The sequence below is a fragment of the Amborella trichopoda genome, chromosome 4 (genome assembly GCF_054954075.1).
Source record: "Amborella trichopoda isolate Santa Cruz 75 chromosome 4, AtrichopodaSantaCruz75HAP2 v2.0, whole genome shotgun sequence".
Lineage (NCBI taxonomy): Eukaryota > Viridiplantae > Streptophyta > Magnoliopsida > Amborellales > Amborellaceae > Amborella > Amborella trichopoda.
The window spans coordinates 35,079,973-35,097,069 of NC_142339.1; the positions used below are offsets into that span (position 1 = coordinate 35,079,973).

A 17,097-nucleotide genomic window follows, 5' to 3' on the forward strand; every position below is an offset into this window, starting at 1 on the left:
CTGAGGTAGGTTTAGCCAAGGTAAGAGCATGTGAATCTGGAAAGGCAAATTCCCAATCCAGTGACAGAAGGAAACAATCCAGTTTGGCCAGAGAGGGCAGAGCAGAGTGATTAGACCAGGTAACGGCATTCCCTTGAGTAGGAATGTCTAGTAGTTCATGTCGAGAGATAAAGTCAGAAAAATTCAGCATTCCTTGGGAGACATTGGTGTTTCTCTCATGAGACCACCGAGTGATGTTGAAATCACCACCCAAGCACCGTGCAGAATATGGTAAGGCTGCGACAAGATCCAATTCAGACCAGAGACGGAGATGTAAGGAAGCTGAGTTTGGACCAGAAATGGCGGAGAATTTAAGCTGCACACCATTTGTTGTCTTGGATAGAAGGACAGTGACCGAGAAATCTCCTATGTGAGACGATAGAAGATTAAACTCAGTTGAGTTCCAAATAACTCATCTCGCCAAAGGCCCCTATCGTTGGTAAGATTCCCATTGACACGGTCTTCTGCCCCACACACTACGAATGGACTGCAGAGTAGGTGTCAGTTGTTTAGTCTCTGTCAAGGCAAGGATCGAAGGGGAGAGTTTGGTAGAAAAGTCTCTCACCAAATACCTTTTGGACTTCTGTCCCAACCCTCTAATATTCCAAGATAGAAACTTCATAATTTAAGGGGAGAAGCAAGGGTGGAAGCAATCCTGGGAGACGGCCTAAGAGTGGGGGAGGTTTGGGTAGCAGTGGGAAGAGGCTGGTCTTCAGGGGCGACATTATCATAATTTACAGAAGAGAAGAGGTTAAGCAATTCACTATGTCTTTTGAGACTCACTTGAGCCTGCTATGAGCATCCGCCTGCAAGAACCTATGTGTCGGGCCTTCGGGTCCAAGGTATTCAAATCCCATAATCCTGTAGATCTCCTTCATCTTGTCAGCTTCTCGAATGTTATCAATCCCACCAGCTCTCTCTGGGTCTCCTTTGTCCAAGCAGGAAGAAGAGGGTGCAAAGGATAGTGATTCAGGAGCAATCATTGAAGGTTCAAAGGAGGAGGAGGACTGTCCAGGGGAAACAGGGGAAAGAAGGAGAGACGGCAAGAGCTGAGGTTCCCAGACGCTAAGAACAGGCGACGGAACCACGGGAGACACTGAAGTATGGTTAACCAGGGAGGGAGTAGAAGAGGGTGAAGAACCAAGAGCGAGCCCAGATGAAGCTGCAGGCTGGGTAGGGATCCAAACAGTGATAGGGGGAGGAGCCTAGTTGGACACGAGATAAGGGCAAGGGTTAAAAGGCAGAGAAGGAGGGGTGTAGAAAGATAAAAAGTGAAAAGGAAAAAGTTGAGGACCAAGGTTCAGAGGCGAGGAAGGAGGGAACTCGTAAGGGAAGAGAACTGTCGTAATCCTGTCAAGATGAATGAGGAGAGAGGGCTGAGGAAGACAAGGGCCAAGAAGCTCTGACAGGTGAGCAGGGTCAGGGGGAGAAGGATGGAGGGAGTGAACCGTGATGATGCCGAAAAGAAGAAGAGAAGGGTCCATTTCCACAGGCAAAAATGAAGCAAACAGAGAGGAGTCATTGTGGCAAAAGAAGGGAAGGGGTACGAAGGTCAGGGAAAGAATAGAGGGGGACTCAGGGTGAAGAGGGCAGGATGATCCGACACTCTCAACAATGGTAAAGCTTCCTCAGAAAGGCCCAGAGAAGACCTGTAAGGAGGAGTGGACTGGATGGAAGCTAGCGGCTCCTGGCTCTTGGTGGACGGAGAGCACTAAGAAAGGGAAGGTTCACAAGAAGACCCGGATGGATCTTCAAGGTTGGGAAGGAGTGAGGGGAGGACAGCATTAGGAGACCGTCAGGGGGGTGTTGCGTGGAGAGGCCAAGTGGCAAAGGGAGAGACGGAAGGGTTTCTTGGGCAGAGAGCAAAGTATCATACGAGAGGATACCGCCTGCAGCCGAAGCGATGGAAGGCGGCTAAAAGTTAATAGCTGTCCCCTCAAGACGTGTCTACCTCGTGGCCGCAGGGACAGACGTCAGGGCGGCTGGTGTACCTTTATCCAATGAGTTTCTCCCCTCGTGGATCGGGTCAGCTACAAGGGCTCGATTCTCAGCCCCGACCAAGGAAGGTCGGGCCTTAAAAAAAGCTAAAGGCCTAAGAGAATGTATGTCCTCTACAACTTCCTTACCAGGTGACAGTTGTTACCAACCCCACCGCCTTCTGAGATTGGTTCTAAGAAAGTGGGCCCAACACAGGCGCTTCACGCCGACTTTCTGACATCGCCGTCCCCATCATCCCCAGAGAGCAAAGGTAGGGTGTCACGCGGTATCCGCAGGGAACACGGATGACCAGAGGACCATTGACTGGCCAGAAAACTTGGGCGGTAAACACTCTGGCCAGGAAAAAGGTCATGGGGATTCCAGCGGAGGTGCTGCTTGGCTAAGCCAGATTTCTTGGAGACGACACTCCAAGAAAAGGAAGAAGAGGTTTCCGGCAATGAGTGCGGACTGCCAGCTACCAGATTATCCGAGGGGGGGGAAGCCTCGATCCAAGCCAAAGAAATTGGGTAGAACAGGTTATCTAATTCAATCCACACACAAGGTGGAATACATTTAGGGTCTAGAACCTCCACCAAGAGCAGGACGGAGCCTAGCGGAAGTGTTTCCAGAGATTTCCACCGAATCGAGATCAAATTTCCAAAAGATTCATCTATTCTCCCAAAGGTTGTAGGAGACCAAGCATGGAGTGGCACATGAAGAAGCTTAAGCCATACCTTTTTCCTTCTGAAAGAACCTTCCAGGGGGGACCAAGCATGAAGGCATTGGGTTGCCCCTTTGAAAATCGCAGATTTGGGATCCTGCAATACCTGGCAGGCGAGAGCTTGCGACGAAAAGGTGAAGAGGTAGCCTCCACAGGAGAGGCGTCGAGCCGTTAAATTGGAATCCTCCCAAAAAAAATTTGCCCAGATCTCAACTCCTCTGAAATCATCTCGAGACGGGCGAAACATGCCTACTAAAGATGACAGGAACTTAGTCTTAAGCAAGGAAGACTCGACAAGTGCGATGGAGATGAAGAAAGGACCGAGCGGGAGCCATCGAGGTTGGGGGGAGTGCAACTACTTGCGCAAAGGACCCAAAATCGTTAGTCGGTAACCCGTTTTGTGAAGAGCCACAGGTAGAGGACTGCGCTTCCTTAGTAGATGCCTTGTGTGGGACACAGAGAGGTTTAGGGTACAGGTCGTAAATCTTACTCCAGAAAGAAAGAGAGGTCAGGGGCCAAGTAGAGAGGTGAAGAGCCACAGGTAGAGGACTGCGCTCCTTTAGTAGATGCCTTGTGTGGGACACAGAGAGGTTTAGGGTGTAAATCTTACTCCAGAAAGAAAGAGAGGTCAGGGGCCAAGTAGAGAGAAGCCTGGAGGAAGATGGTGCAAAAGAGGAAGGACGAGCGTGCGAAAGACATCTGGAAGCAGGAAAAGGAAGAAAAGGAGGAAGACGAGGTGGAAAGGGAGGGAGACGATGGCGTCTCCTCCTCATTTTTTTACAAAAGTCTGATTAGGCACATTTTTTATCACAATGAAAAGCTCTATGAGCTTATTTTGGATATTGTAGAAAGTAGGTGGGACTCAAAGCTTGAGAGGCCCCTCCACTTGGCAGGTGACCATTTGAACCACGCTTATTGTTATGACAACCCACAAATTGAGACTCAAGGTTATTTTATGGATGCAATCAATACATGCGTGGTCAAACTCATCCCACCTGTACAAGAGCAAGACCAAGTGTCAATAGATCTAGAGAAGTATAGAACGGCAATGGGGACCCTTGGCACAAAACTTGCTCTAAGGCAAAGGAAAACTCTCAAGGCGGGTAAAATTCTTTAGAGTTTAAGGCAATTTTATTCTATTCTTTATTACTTAACTTTTTTGCAAAATGTAATACTGTGACGTAGGCACATGGTGGACCGACCATGGGTCAAGTGATATAAGCACTGGCAACGGATGGCTATATGAATACTATGTTTGACAAGTAGCTCATCTGGATGTGGGCACAATTTTAGTACTTTTGAGATAGTAATTTCTTATTCTTACCTAATTTCTAAGTTTTCGATGATGTAATTTTATTTAGATTTTAAGTTATTTCTGTACTATGATTTATGAAACAGATACACACCAAAAGAGAAACAGACTTCAGCAAAAGAGACTGAATAATCTTGTGTACAGTCAATACAATTAAGAATTGAGGGACTGTTACATGGATCGAGATTCCATGATCCAATTGAAATTAAAGAGTTGGATGATTCATGTGAGTGGTTGATTGAATGAGGATTTAGTAAATGCTGGATAGGACTTGACATGGAGTCAAGTGAGGCAAACTATGGGAACTCAGTCGGACCCCTTGAGGACCACGCGCTCTCAATCTCAAAGGAAGGGACATTAGTCTCAAAGAAAGGGGTCCCAATCTCAAAGGAAAGGGTCCAAGTCCAAGTGGAAGAGACAACTCAAAAGAGTGAGGACGGAGGAAGAGGACCCAGAGCTACAAGACTCAGAAGAGACCAATGAAGAAGAACGATATGTATCAAAGAAAGATGATTCTGATATGATGGCATACCATCATCATCAACCTCATCTGAGTGTTGGACGGAGACACAATGACATTGTTGGACGCGATGATGAACAAATTGACCCTTTCTGCGTTCGTCATCATTTAATTCTTTGTAATGTCATGTTTGTTTAATGGAACTTTGGATTTTGGAACTCTGGAATGTGTTGAGGTTTTTTGGGTAGTGGAATGTGTTGAAGTTGAACTACTAAACTTTGAAGTTTGAAGTAATGCCTGAAAGCTTATGGATGTACATTTAGGTTATGTGACTTTGTATTTTCACTTAAATGCCAAATGGATGTCAAACTTTGGGCAATTTCAAAGTTTTATAGTTTTAAAGATGTAAATTTTAGTTTCTAAGTAATCAGATTCCAAAATCAAAAACCCACACCCCCACTTTTCTCCCCCGACGCTACCCCCCCAGAAAAAAATAAGTGCCTACACAGTGGCCACCGTGTGCCTTTGCCACCGTTTTCTTGGACATTGGGTGCAGATTCTAGAATAAGGGAGACCCAAGCACAGCTTGGGAGGTCAAACTACATACCTAAACACAATGATGAAAACGCTGGCCTCTTGGCCACCTAGGTAGTGGGGTCTTGGTGGACATGCCTAAGGCAGACACCTAGGTGGGTCTGGGCACCCACCCAGTGCAACCCCCTAAAGGACAAAGAAAATCAAATCCATCCAAACATAAATTCAGGCCTGCGTAATGCCCTGACTAGGCGGGTTTGGGCGCCCGCCTAGTGCCACCCCTTAAAGAAAAATAAGAAAATAAATCCATGTAAACAAAAATTCATTCTGTAATGCCTCTCTCTCTCTCTCTCTCTCTCTCTCTCTCTCTCTCTCTATATATATATATATATATATATATATATATGAGAAGAAGAAGAAGATGGCCTCAAAGTGCTCAATGCGCAGCCTCTCTCTCACACACACACACACACAAAGATACAATGAATCCATATGCTCTTTACATGTAAGAAGAAGAAGACCTCCAAGCATTCGATGCGAGGTCTCTCTTTCTCTCACACGACATATTAGAAGAAGAAAAAGAACAACATCCTCATCCTCCAAGTGTTCGAGACCTCTCTCTCACAAATATGGATCCAAAAGAAAAAGTGGGGGGGGGAGGGAAGAGAATGATCTTTAAGAATTTCATGTGAGGCCTCACGCACACACATACGTGTGCACACATACATGTGCACACACACATACACACATTCACAAAACACACACACAAAACATCATATGCCCCCCACCCCAACCCTTGCCCTTAGGGCCGCCCAGGTATCTGGGCGTATGCTTAAGAGTACACAAAAGCTATGCAACCATATATGCAGCTGGAACAGATTTTCAGAATCAGTGGTGGCCCCTGGCCACCAACTATGTCAATGAGAAGGAAACAGAAGAAAAAGTGAGTGCAATGCAAGTCCCATATCCATGAGCAACACTTGGACTTGGGCAGTACATGTGGGAGGACTTGGGACAAAAATGGTTAAGAATCAGGGTCAAAGAAGAGATCTCAGAAACTCATACAATTTGTTTCCAATCAGGCTATAGCTATGTATCGCGAGTGGAAGAGTTGTCCAGCATATATGGAAAAGATTGATTGTTGTTGGAGGAAAATGTAAGGTCAGATGTATGATGATGTCTAGATAGCCTTCTTGGGGAGAAGAAAACACATGTAATGGTGGAGAGAACAAAGATGGAACCTGGCCTTCATTCACCAGGGAGGACAACAAGAACCCAAACAGAAGTGTTAGACCGGAACGGTTGGAACTTTGGAACTAGAGTGACTCCCTTGAAGAACTGATCTGTGATGGCAGCCAATGGTGAACCAAGTGGAGGCTGCACATGGGGTTGGAAACTAAGTCAGGGTTTCCACGTGGGTCAGCACCCAAGCCGGCTTTCTTCATAATGTTGTTTTAGCATGGCACAAAGGTTGCCAACTACTGATGGGCAGCTATTTGGCAATATTCCTTTTATTAAAAATGAGCATTGCTTATCAAAGAAGAAAACAACTCTGATGTAATCAACCAAGGAACCTTTCTAATTCAAGAAACAGCTTAGAAACGTTTTCAAACCCAAGAGACTAAGTTATGGAGTTATTTGAACAGATGGACTTTCCCCTTAAATCTGTCCATCTCCTAAGTACAGCACTTTGCAGACAAGAAAAAAATAAAGAACAGAAAGTACGCCCAGAAAAAATAACTCACCGTTCCATGCCAGTCCCCACGATATACCTCCCCATATGATCCTGCAACAGAAAGCATCCCAACTAAATAACAAAGTGCATCATGTCAAAATATATTTCCATGAGATTCAGTCATTGTTCACATATCATTGGTATCAGCAGCTTGAGGGGTGCAAAGACAGAAGCTAGCATAAAAAATGAACAAATAACAATACCAAGTCCAATGCGCTCTCCTAATGTGATTTCTTCCCAATGTATCTCCCACTCTGCTACATCATCTAGTGCTGGATCAGATCGCACACTTTCATTCCCTGTACACTTGTCTGAAGTCCTCTCATCCTCATGATGAGCAGCACAGGCCTCCTGGTTCCTCTGAACATGTCCCCCAATATCCTTCCCATGATCAATTCCCTGCGGCTCTTTAACCCCACCATCAGCTTCAAGAGTTCCAACTTTACAATTTATCTGCTTATTACACAAAGCACCATTTGGCAACAGGGCTTGAAAAGAATCCATATGCTCATATTGCCTACTGACGGCTGCAGTTGTTGCTACTACAACTGCAGCTGTAGCAGTAGCAGCAGCAGCAACAGGAACTTCGAGATTAGATTCAATGCTCGATTTGGAAGCTGCAACTACCATTGAAGAGGCAACAGCAGCAACAGCAGCAACTGGCACATGTTTTATGAACTTTCCTTGAGAATTATCCGGTAAAGATGAAGCAGGCAAATATGACACTTCAAATGGAGATGATGTATGGGGAAGCCCCAAACCCTCCACAGGCTTGATGAGCTCCTTATGATCAAAGCCTGGACATACTTTTGATGCCACCCCATGGTTAGGAACTGGAGGCAAAAGTCGACATGGGGCACCAGCATCGGTTCCACCAATAAACCTTGTCCCATTCTTCCTTTTCTTCTTTTCAAAGTGATCTTCAGCTTGTTTCTTGTCTTCAATTGCCTGAGCTTGAAGCTGCTCAGTAGAAATTTCAGTGAACAAGTTGGGAGGGGCCACAACACCACTTTCAAGTAATACATCATGTAGTTTCTGTGCTAACTCCGGGTTCTCTTTTGCAGCATCAATCATGTACTGAGAGACATCTTTTACTTTCATTCTCTGGACGGAGGGAGAACTAACACCCTCAGTCCATGAAGGAGACCTAGCATGTACATATGGATAATTTGTCTTGCCAGAGAACCCTCGAGCAGGTGGTACTTCAATATTATAAAGCTTTTGAAAATCCCCCCCAGGATCCAACTTTGATTTCTCCCTTTCATGCTGCATGGATGGAGATCCCTTGTTAGAAGACACTGACATCATGTTTTTTTTATCCTCAAACTTATTCAGGCCTCTTGCATTGCTTGACTCACTTTCCTCATGGATGGCACTCCCAGATCCAGACCTGCAATCTTTGGGCGCATGTTTTGAGGCCCCGCAGCAGGAGCTTACACTAGCACTGGCAGATGGGGCTAAGCTTATGTTCTCAACATCCTTAAGAAATGAGCTGCTAACAGAAAGAACAGTATCCTCATATTCATTTTGTGTTCCCACTGCATCAGCCGGGATAAGTGTACCAGGCTCTCCCATAAGATCAACAATGTATTCCCTGTTGAGACAAAATGCATTGCAATCAAGATCATGGTTATCTTGCTGTAGCGACTCCACAAAAGGAATATATGAAAAGAGAACCTCAAATATATAAGCTAGATATATGCTTACAACAGTAGATATTTGGAAAGAGGAACCCAAGCATGCTAAAGATCCTCCTTGCAAACATCTACATGGTGTGTGGGCACATTTGCATCAGAGTCCCTCTTCACAAGCATATGCTCTTAATAGTGGGATACACAATTAACACACCACAAGCACACCCACCCACCCACACACATGCAAGGAGGAAGACAAAACATGTTCCTAAAGAACAGGTATTAGGAAAAAGGACAATAAACAAATATCATAAATCTGAAAAGACCCAGGCCAATGAGTAAGGTAAAATAAACCAAGAGTACAGAAGCTACCTTTCATGATCTATCTTTACAATGTTCATGGCACCATCATCTGCCCCTGTATACTGCAGCCCTTTTACTAAAAGACATGGAATGCCCACACCATCTGCCAAAACCTGAAATTATCAAAAGGAATCGTTCCTCAGCTATCTTCATAACCAATATCAGAGAATTACATGCCAGGCGCTTCCAAGTTCTAAGATAAATCAGTTAACATATCTGCCTCACACATCAACTGTTGTACGCCTAAAATAGGGAAGGTTTTTGTTCCAGCAACAAAAACATCAACACACTTCTTCTCTAAAATCGGTAGGCAACAGACTAGAAAAACCAATGAACCTGAAGAAGGTCTTCAGGTTAGAGACTATCACCAGGATTAGCATGCCTTACATGTCATTCCAGTTCGTTAAGCATGGGTGGAGTCATTAATTGTGCAAACAGAAAAACGATAACTTCACAAAAAGATGTTAGAACTCTTTAAAAGCATTCCCTTGACTCCAATAAAGTGGTTCAATTGCAAGGAAGGTGACAAAGACAGACAGCATACCAGATCATTTTACTGAGAAATGCACTAAAGTACATAAGAATTTTCCAATAAGGACCTAGAAATCCAAGAGAAAGTCTCCATCGGTAATGGTCTTGATATCATTTTACAAGCCTGCAACCCAACAGTTTTCAAAGAGCAAGCTTAAACATGGCATGCTGCTGACCATCAGTGACCATGAGTATAATGTCAAAGCAAAGCGCCTTCTTCCCTTAGCTCTCAGTAAGAGCAAACAAGAGAAGCTAAAGTAGAAGCCAAGAACAGAGGTGGTTGGAGCAAATACCCCAGTTAACCAGTGACCCGAAATAAGAGTGGACCGAATTAACCAAAGGTCAGCCAAGAGAGACAATAGTATTTGCAGATACACAGAAGAGGAAGGAGTAGAACGTGGAGGGTTTTCTTGAACTTGGATCAGGGTTGAGTGTCATCTGAAAGGGGCAGAAGGTCTTCCAAAAATAGAAATTGTTAGAGACACAATCCTGGAGGATGAATTAATGACCACTTGAAATAGTCTTTATAATAATTCTCTCAAAAAACAAAAACAAAACAAAAAAAAACAAAAAAAGGCCTTATAACGATCCGTTGATGTTTGAAGTACATAAATGATAAATAACGACTAGAGGTCAACAGAATGGGAGAACCAAAGAAGCTTAATCAAATCCCGAAATTTGGTAGGTGATTCACCTGCTTCAGACTTTCTATCATGCCAAATTCAGATTTTGTGTCAAAATCTTTTCTTCAATTCAAATCCAGTAAACAGTTGAAAGCCAAAGACGAAGCACACTGTTCTCAGTCATTAACCATTTGCAATTATTCACCTCATTAGGATTTTCTCCTTATTAATTTTTTATTTCTACAAGCCACGTTTGTTTCTAAAAGCATTTTTTGACAAATGTATAATAAAGAATGTAGATAAGATAGAAATTATCACATAGATAACAACATTACATAGTCAAATAACAATACAAAATGCCCTGTTTCAGTATCTAACCATGAAATCAAAGAGAAATAATAATAGCCCTTTCTAAATACATTGAAAAAGGTAATATAATAGATCTAAGAAAACACATCCATGAGTCTGAAAGGTGCTATAACAAGTACCAAGTAATACACAAATCTTGAACACATTTTTGCACAAATTACTAACCTTGAAAAGCAATGCACGATGACGAGCCAATCCAATCCTCAGGCGACCAAGAGGCAAGACCATGTTTCCAACCATAGCTCTTAAGCCATCATTTTGGACTCTCCATGCCTTCAACATGCACTCGGGATCCTTAACTGATCCGCCCATGTAATCAGTGACAAGGACAGCAAGTTTTTTCACCAAATCACTTCCTATGACACCAAAGGAAACCGACCTAGATTCCATAGCCATTACCAAGGCCCTCTCTTCCAGTTTTACCAGGTCATCATCTACAGCCCGGTTAACCAATACTGCTTCCCAGCTGATGTTGTCTGATATTGGCGTCTCTTGTAGATCGACAAGAGAAGGCATCTTATCTGATGTGGACACTGACAAAATGCCATACAGATCATAGAATCCATCTAGAATCTTGTCATCATAACCAAGAGCATCGTAATTCTGCAAACCATAGAAGGTTCACAATGATGAGGTTAAATGACAACAAGAATCAGAAAAGAGGTACTTCTGAAAAAAACAAATTGACCTTACATATTTATCTATAACTATAGACATCTATTTTTTAACAACAGTATTTTACAGCAATACGATATCCACGCAAGAAACTAACCACTTACTCAAACTAACCTCTATAACTTAAATTTTAGAAAAAACAAATTCAAGGATGAACCCTTTAGAAGATTCCATAATACTCTAAAAAGATTAGACTTGAGATCTATTTTAATGTCATGCATTTCTTTAATGAAGTAAGGAAATGTAACTTGAAAATACACATTCGACTGAGTATTAATCTTTTGCTATGGTATCCATTATCAGTTAACAGTTTCTAGCACAAGCGATCATGAGTATATATTTTGGTAAATTCATTTGCAGACCCCTATGCCATAGCACACAGCCTATTTTGACTTCTACAAACATGTGTAATTTTAAAGTTCCCCAGAAATGATTTAAATTTACAATTTAAAATAAACATCTTCCTTCTTCATAATCCAACAATTTAAAAATATCAGCATGTAATGTTTCTAAACAAGTAGCCATTATTCAGGTCATTATCAATCTAAAACATTTCTTATATATGTGATTCCAAACATGTAAAAACACATAAATAGGATACATGATTTTCTTTTTCTTTTTCTTTTTTTTTTTTGTGTTAGTCTAGTGGGGAGAGGGCCCCTACCCATAGGAATGGATCTTGACACATAGCATTATGAAAAGCCAGCTGCTACCGTATTGACTCAAGCCCGATTCCATGACTTTCCATATTGGGATATTTGAATATGAATACGGGAAGAATACTTTCTTAATGCAATCCCGCAATAGGAACAGAGCATTTGTAGACCAACATGCTAAATGTAGATTCTTGGATAATGAACAACTCAATATCACAGAGGCCCACAATGTGATTTTTCAGTTGTTACCGTACAAACAGCTAAATCTTTTTTCTCAAAAAAAAAAACAGCGAAAATATTCAGTCTCCTTTTAGAGGGCCCGTATTAAGAGATTCCTTTCAAATGATCTATATTAAGAGGTTCATATCCCATGTACATGTCACCAAAACATGCAAGTAAGCACGTACATGGACAGGCACAGATGCATGAGCGCACACACACGCACACACAAGCCCGTGCGCACGCACGTACGATACAGGATAGCCTTGTGACAATCACGAGTTTACGTTGTCACATTCAAAACTTAGAACCCCCGTGATCTCACTTTTGACAGGGCAAGAGTATGAAACTGGATCAGGGATAGAACCTAAGTTTGGGGTGATGGGTACGAAAGAAACATTACTTAGTTGTGGACTTTCTTTCATTCACGATTAAGTCTACCAGGTTGAGAATGCCCTTGCCATGCCCCAATCTCATGGAGCCTTCATTGAGGGACACAGATCATAGATGTCAAACTAGTTGCCTATGAGTGCCTCTCGAGGCATTAAGAAGGGGTGCCAGGTATGCTATAAGGTGGACATGAAAAAACCTAATGAGCATATAAGTTGGGACTTCTTGGACTAATTGATAGATCAGACAAATGGCACAGATGGATTAAAGACTCCATCCCTTCAATCACTTTCAAGATTTTGGTGCATGGGTCCCGTAAAACTTTTTGGAGAAAGCGCCGAAGCCTTAGGCACAGTATAAGTGAATATCGTTTAAGGAATCTTCATGCTAGCAAGAGTGGTTTCTAACTCTTTGCCCTACGTGATTAGGGAAGCAAACGTGGAGGTGGACGCACTAGCACAAGCAAAGTTAGACAAGCTTTATTTAGATAACTGAATAAAGAAAAGAAGGATTCTAGACCAAAGACTAGGTGGCATGGGTAGTAGTAGAAGAACTAATATTTCTATATAAACTTCTAATATTGCAATGACAATAGATTTTCATCTACTTACTCATTCATCATCCCACTCCAGCAAAATCTCCCCAGGCATCTCTGGTGACTCAAATACTAAGGTTGTGTCAAGCATATGAAGCATGTAAGGAAGGCTTTAGAGGTTTGGGAAGCTTCAAAGCAGATCTAGCACGAATACTGGAAACTTGAGGCATATGACAAGGGGTGCAGTATGTGCTGGAAAAGGCAATGCTTGAAATTTCCATTCAAAATTGGAGAGACACCATTGAATTATGAGAAAGTAAACAAGATCAGTATCCCCAAGATACAAGAACAATGACTAGCAGCAGATGGAAAGAAAATCACACCCCACATTCTCCTTTGTCAATCCAAGACTACCCCATGGGCACTGTGAGGCACATGGTAGAATGAAAACAGAGGGTTGACAAAAGCACAAAGACTTACTTCAAAACATAGGCTGCATATCACAAGGCTGTTTTCTCCTGCTATACAAATTGAATAATATTAAGTCAGCTGCCCACCACTTGCAACAGGAGTAACTCAAAGCGATCTTAATACCTATAATGAGTGCTCTCACCATTTCCATGATCACATAGTACCTTAGGACCAGAAAAAGACATGAATAGCTTCCCAAATGAATCAAAAAGTTAAGTGCTTACCCAGCCAAATCCAAGCTTTTACTAGAGAACCGTCAAAGTTAAGCTTGGGAAACTTAGTACCGACCCTTAAATCTCACAGTTGGCGTAGGGATGGACAGGAGACCACCACATTCCTCAAACCATTCAACAAGTGCACTGACTTGACACCCTTGAACTCAGACGAAATGGGGGTCCAGAAAGCCAACATCCAACAAATGCGCTTCCTTGGAGTCTCAATAAAGATAACTCCGCACTATGAAAACCTAGTTATCCCTCCCGACCTCCCAAGCCACCATCTAACAAATGCTCTTCGCTAGAGTCTCAACAAAGATAACTCTGCCCTATGAAAACCTAGTTATCCCCGCTTCCCTCCCCAAATTCTAATGGAGATGCCCATAAAAGGACAGCTCCAAAAAGGTTGAACACTACCAATGATGGTAACCGACCCATAAGCAACTATCAGTATAGCCAATGTCCCAAGACCCACACAATGCAATCCAAATTCCACTACAGTAAAAATACCAAACTGAAGGAGCCACGGAGAAGTAACATAATACGTATATAAGAACTTGAAAAATGGAATATTGAACATAATCAACTGTAAGCATCTTATCATTATTGAATCTAATTAATATTGAGTTTCCCTCCTAGTGGAGCTCCAAAAAAAATTGCATCTCAAGGCTGGATTGTCAATCAGCAAGTGGAACCCAAGTGATAGGGTGCATAATCATTGAAATGACTCCTTTCCAATAGAACCATAGTGGGGAAAGACCAAGGAACTTCTATTATATTTGAGTGTTCAATTTGATTGTCCAATGGAGTGTACTCTGGAAGAGGTAATAACAAGTAGAAGGTGGTTTGAGAGGAGAGTCATCTACAACACCTTCCAGGAGTACCATGAATGAGATGATGATAAGAAATGAGAAGCAGAGCTCTTGGGGACAAGGCTTTGAACATGGGAGAGTTTCCCTAGAGCTCTAACTTGTTTTCCGGCTGAAGATGAAAAGACTCCAAGTATTTGACAAACTTATGATTGTTGTTTTAGCTTAAAATGGTAATGTCACCTAGAGGGATGACGAAGATCTAAATTTGGAGGGATGACAAAGAAACTTCAGATCCCTTGTAACATATCCCTATGGTATTTGGGGCAAAACTAAGGGATACCTGATTGCGATGCACAGGAGCTCCTATGATATTTTGGAGAATTTCAAATGAACAAAAAGGAGATTATTATCTGATACAAGAAAAATAAGGGGAAACAACCACCAGGATGAGGAACTATTGACCACAAAAAAAACTATAAGAGCCTGAGTTGATAAAAAATCCGCATTTTTTCTAAAAACACAGTGGTCGAAGAAAATCATAGCTGCTGGCGCATCTCGAACCATTAGTACAAAAAGGGAAAAGCACAGCATTAAGACCTAGGCTGGAGCAGATATTTAAATGAGAAACCAGAGTAAATATTGAATAAGAAACTAGAGCCACTCTCAAAAAAAATATTGACTAAGAAACTAGACTAAATATTGAATAAGTAAGCCAATTTCTAAGTGATTTCCAGCTCTATGCGCGACCAGTTTCATATTAGATAATTCGCATGCATGATGCTGAACTCTCCACCAACCTCAGAATGTTTTCTTTCAGAAATACAACTGATGCAGCCAGTGTTTATTGAAAATAAAAGAGACACACCATTTTAAAGTTGAGAGCAAAAATTATCACCACTCAAAAAGCTGACGGTAAATTGAAGGTCATTAAAAGTCTTTAGAAGAAATGTAACCAACCCAGTATCTATAAGCAACAACTTCAGCAGAGGTGCTTTGAATGGCACAAGAACCCAGACTGATCTGCTTTACCGCCTCAATCTGAGCAGCCTCTGGATCCTCATTAGCACTCAATGCCAAGGCAATCTGTATCTGGTACTCCTCCTCCATAGCTGGATCGCTTGTGCTTACACAGTCTGAATCCACCTTCACAAAACCACAGCCACGAGTACTGGAAGGGGTTGGTTGAACATCCGCCAATTCCTTTGAAACCCTCGATGATGAACCCGGGCTGTGCCTTGTATTTGATGGACTAGCTTGAGCATCGGTCGAATCCCTAGAACTTCTCGAAGATGACGGTGGGCTATGGCGAGTTACCGAGCTCAACCAACCCGATAGAGCCGAGAGTGGCTTCTGCAACTGCTCGGACTGAGAAGATAGGGGCACATCCGAATCGTCCGATTGAGTGGGTGTTCTGTGAAACTTCTTGAGAAGGTTTCTCATGGTTTATTCCTTAGATTAGGAAGCAGGGAGCCCACTTTTCAGTGATACACCCAAAACCCAATTCAAAAGGGATCATAAAAACCAGAAACCAGAGCTCCACCACTCCAATACACATAACAGTACCACTTTACTGTGTATTGTATGAACAGGGAAAGAAAGAGGAAATTCAAGCTCTTTGCCTATGTCGCAACAACGAAGAAGAAAGAGAGACTCAACCAGCAGAGGCCATCCCCACCTTGGGGGTCCTGCCCACCTTCACCAATATCATAGAGCATGGTTTAATGGATCCCCCCAACTACGAAATGATACCCAAGAAGCATTACCAGTAAACCCATAACAGAATCGAGCATTCAAGCAAAACCCAGATGAAATCGTGCCCATAAACACCCCAAAACAACTGGGATTGGATTGTTCAAGTGGGATTGGATTGTTCACTGGGAACAAAAGTTACTGAATTAAGAGAAAAAACCACACATAAGAAGAAAGCCCTAGAGAGAGAGAAATAAGTGGACTATTTTGACTGCGAAGGGGCCGGAAAAGAGCTCCCGAAAAGGGGAGAGAAGGTGCAAACGGCAAAAAAGGTGGAGGTCATAGAATGGAATAAAATAATGGAAATAGAAAAAGGGCATGGAAAGAGGAGATCGCACAGCCCGAAATAAAGAAGCGAGAAAGCCAGTGAGAGAGATAGAGACGGGGACAGAGAGAGTAGAGAGAGAAGAGTGAGAAAGGGTGGGACCAAAGGGCAACCAGTTAAACGAACCCGCGCGCTGTGGGGCACAACTGCATTTGGGTAGTGGCAAGTTGGTGGCTAGTGAAATTACAAATATACCCTTTGAGAATATCCCTAATATAAAAAAAAAATATTCTCTAACCCGGTGTTGGTCTACCTAAGCGTGAGAGGGGTGGGCTGAAAATAGTTCTAACTTTTGGTTTATGTACGAAGTGGTTCCTCTTAATACTTGAACATGCGATCTTGTGGCCATCCGAGCCTTTTTACTGTCACACCAAGTGACAGCCCTTACTCTCTCACTTGATAATGTTGTTACCATAGTACACTCACACCGTATTGTGATCAGCTTTTCCCAGCCCTAGCAACATTTGTGGTCCATTGAAATTTATTGAATTTGATGGAGTGGATAAACATGGCATCTCCTCATTTTGGGAGCTACTACTAAAGTACTTGAATCCGGCAAAAAAACTGTATTTCAATCACTCGCTACCTCTCTTTACCTTTACCCTTCCACATTAGGTGGCTCATTCATACATGATCGATTTTTCTTTCGTACGATGCTTGCTTTTATCCCTTGACTCGCCGCATTGCATTACAACTTCTGGGTTGAATTACAAATCTATCTAGTTTTTGTTACTAAGTATGTCGGGGATGTC

At 42.6% G+C, this 17,097-nt stretch overlaps 1 protein-coding gene across 4 annotated transcripts in view; it reads right to left on the reverse strand.

Moving 5' to 3' along the window:
* Positions 1-16,201, reverse strand: part of LOC18428689 (putative serine/threonine-protein kinase SIS8) — a 76,177-nt gene extending 59,976 nt beyond the window's left edge. For all 4 annotated transcript variants that reach the window (XM_088865115.1, XM_011623012.3, XM_088865116.1 and 1 more), the window contains exons 1-5: positions 15,229-16,201; positions 10,464-10,901; positions 8,785-8,888; positions 6,982-8,372; positions 6,789-6,829 (exon numbers count right to left, since the gene is read on the reverse strand). In XM_088865115.1, the coding sequence (XP_088721241.1) occupies positions 6,789-6,829; positions 6,982-8,372; positions 8,785-8,888; positions 10,464-10,901; positions 15,229-15,711 (2,457 nt within the window). In that variant the 5' untranslated portion in view covers positions 15,712-16,201. The remainder of the gene's footprint in view (positions 1-6,788; positions 6,830-6,981; positions 8,373-8,784; positions 8,889-10,463; positions 10,902-15,228) is intronic.
* Between the last annotated feature and the right edge of the window lie 896 nt (positions 16,202-17,097).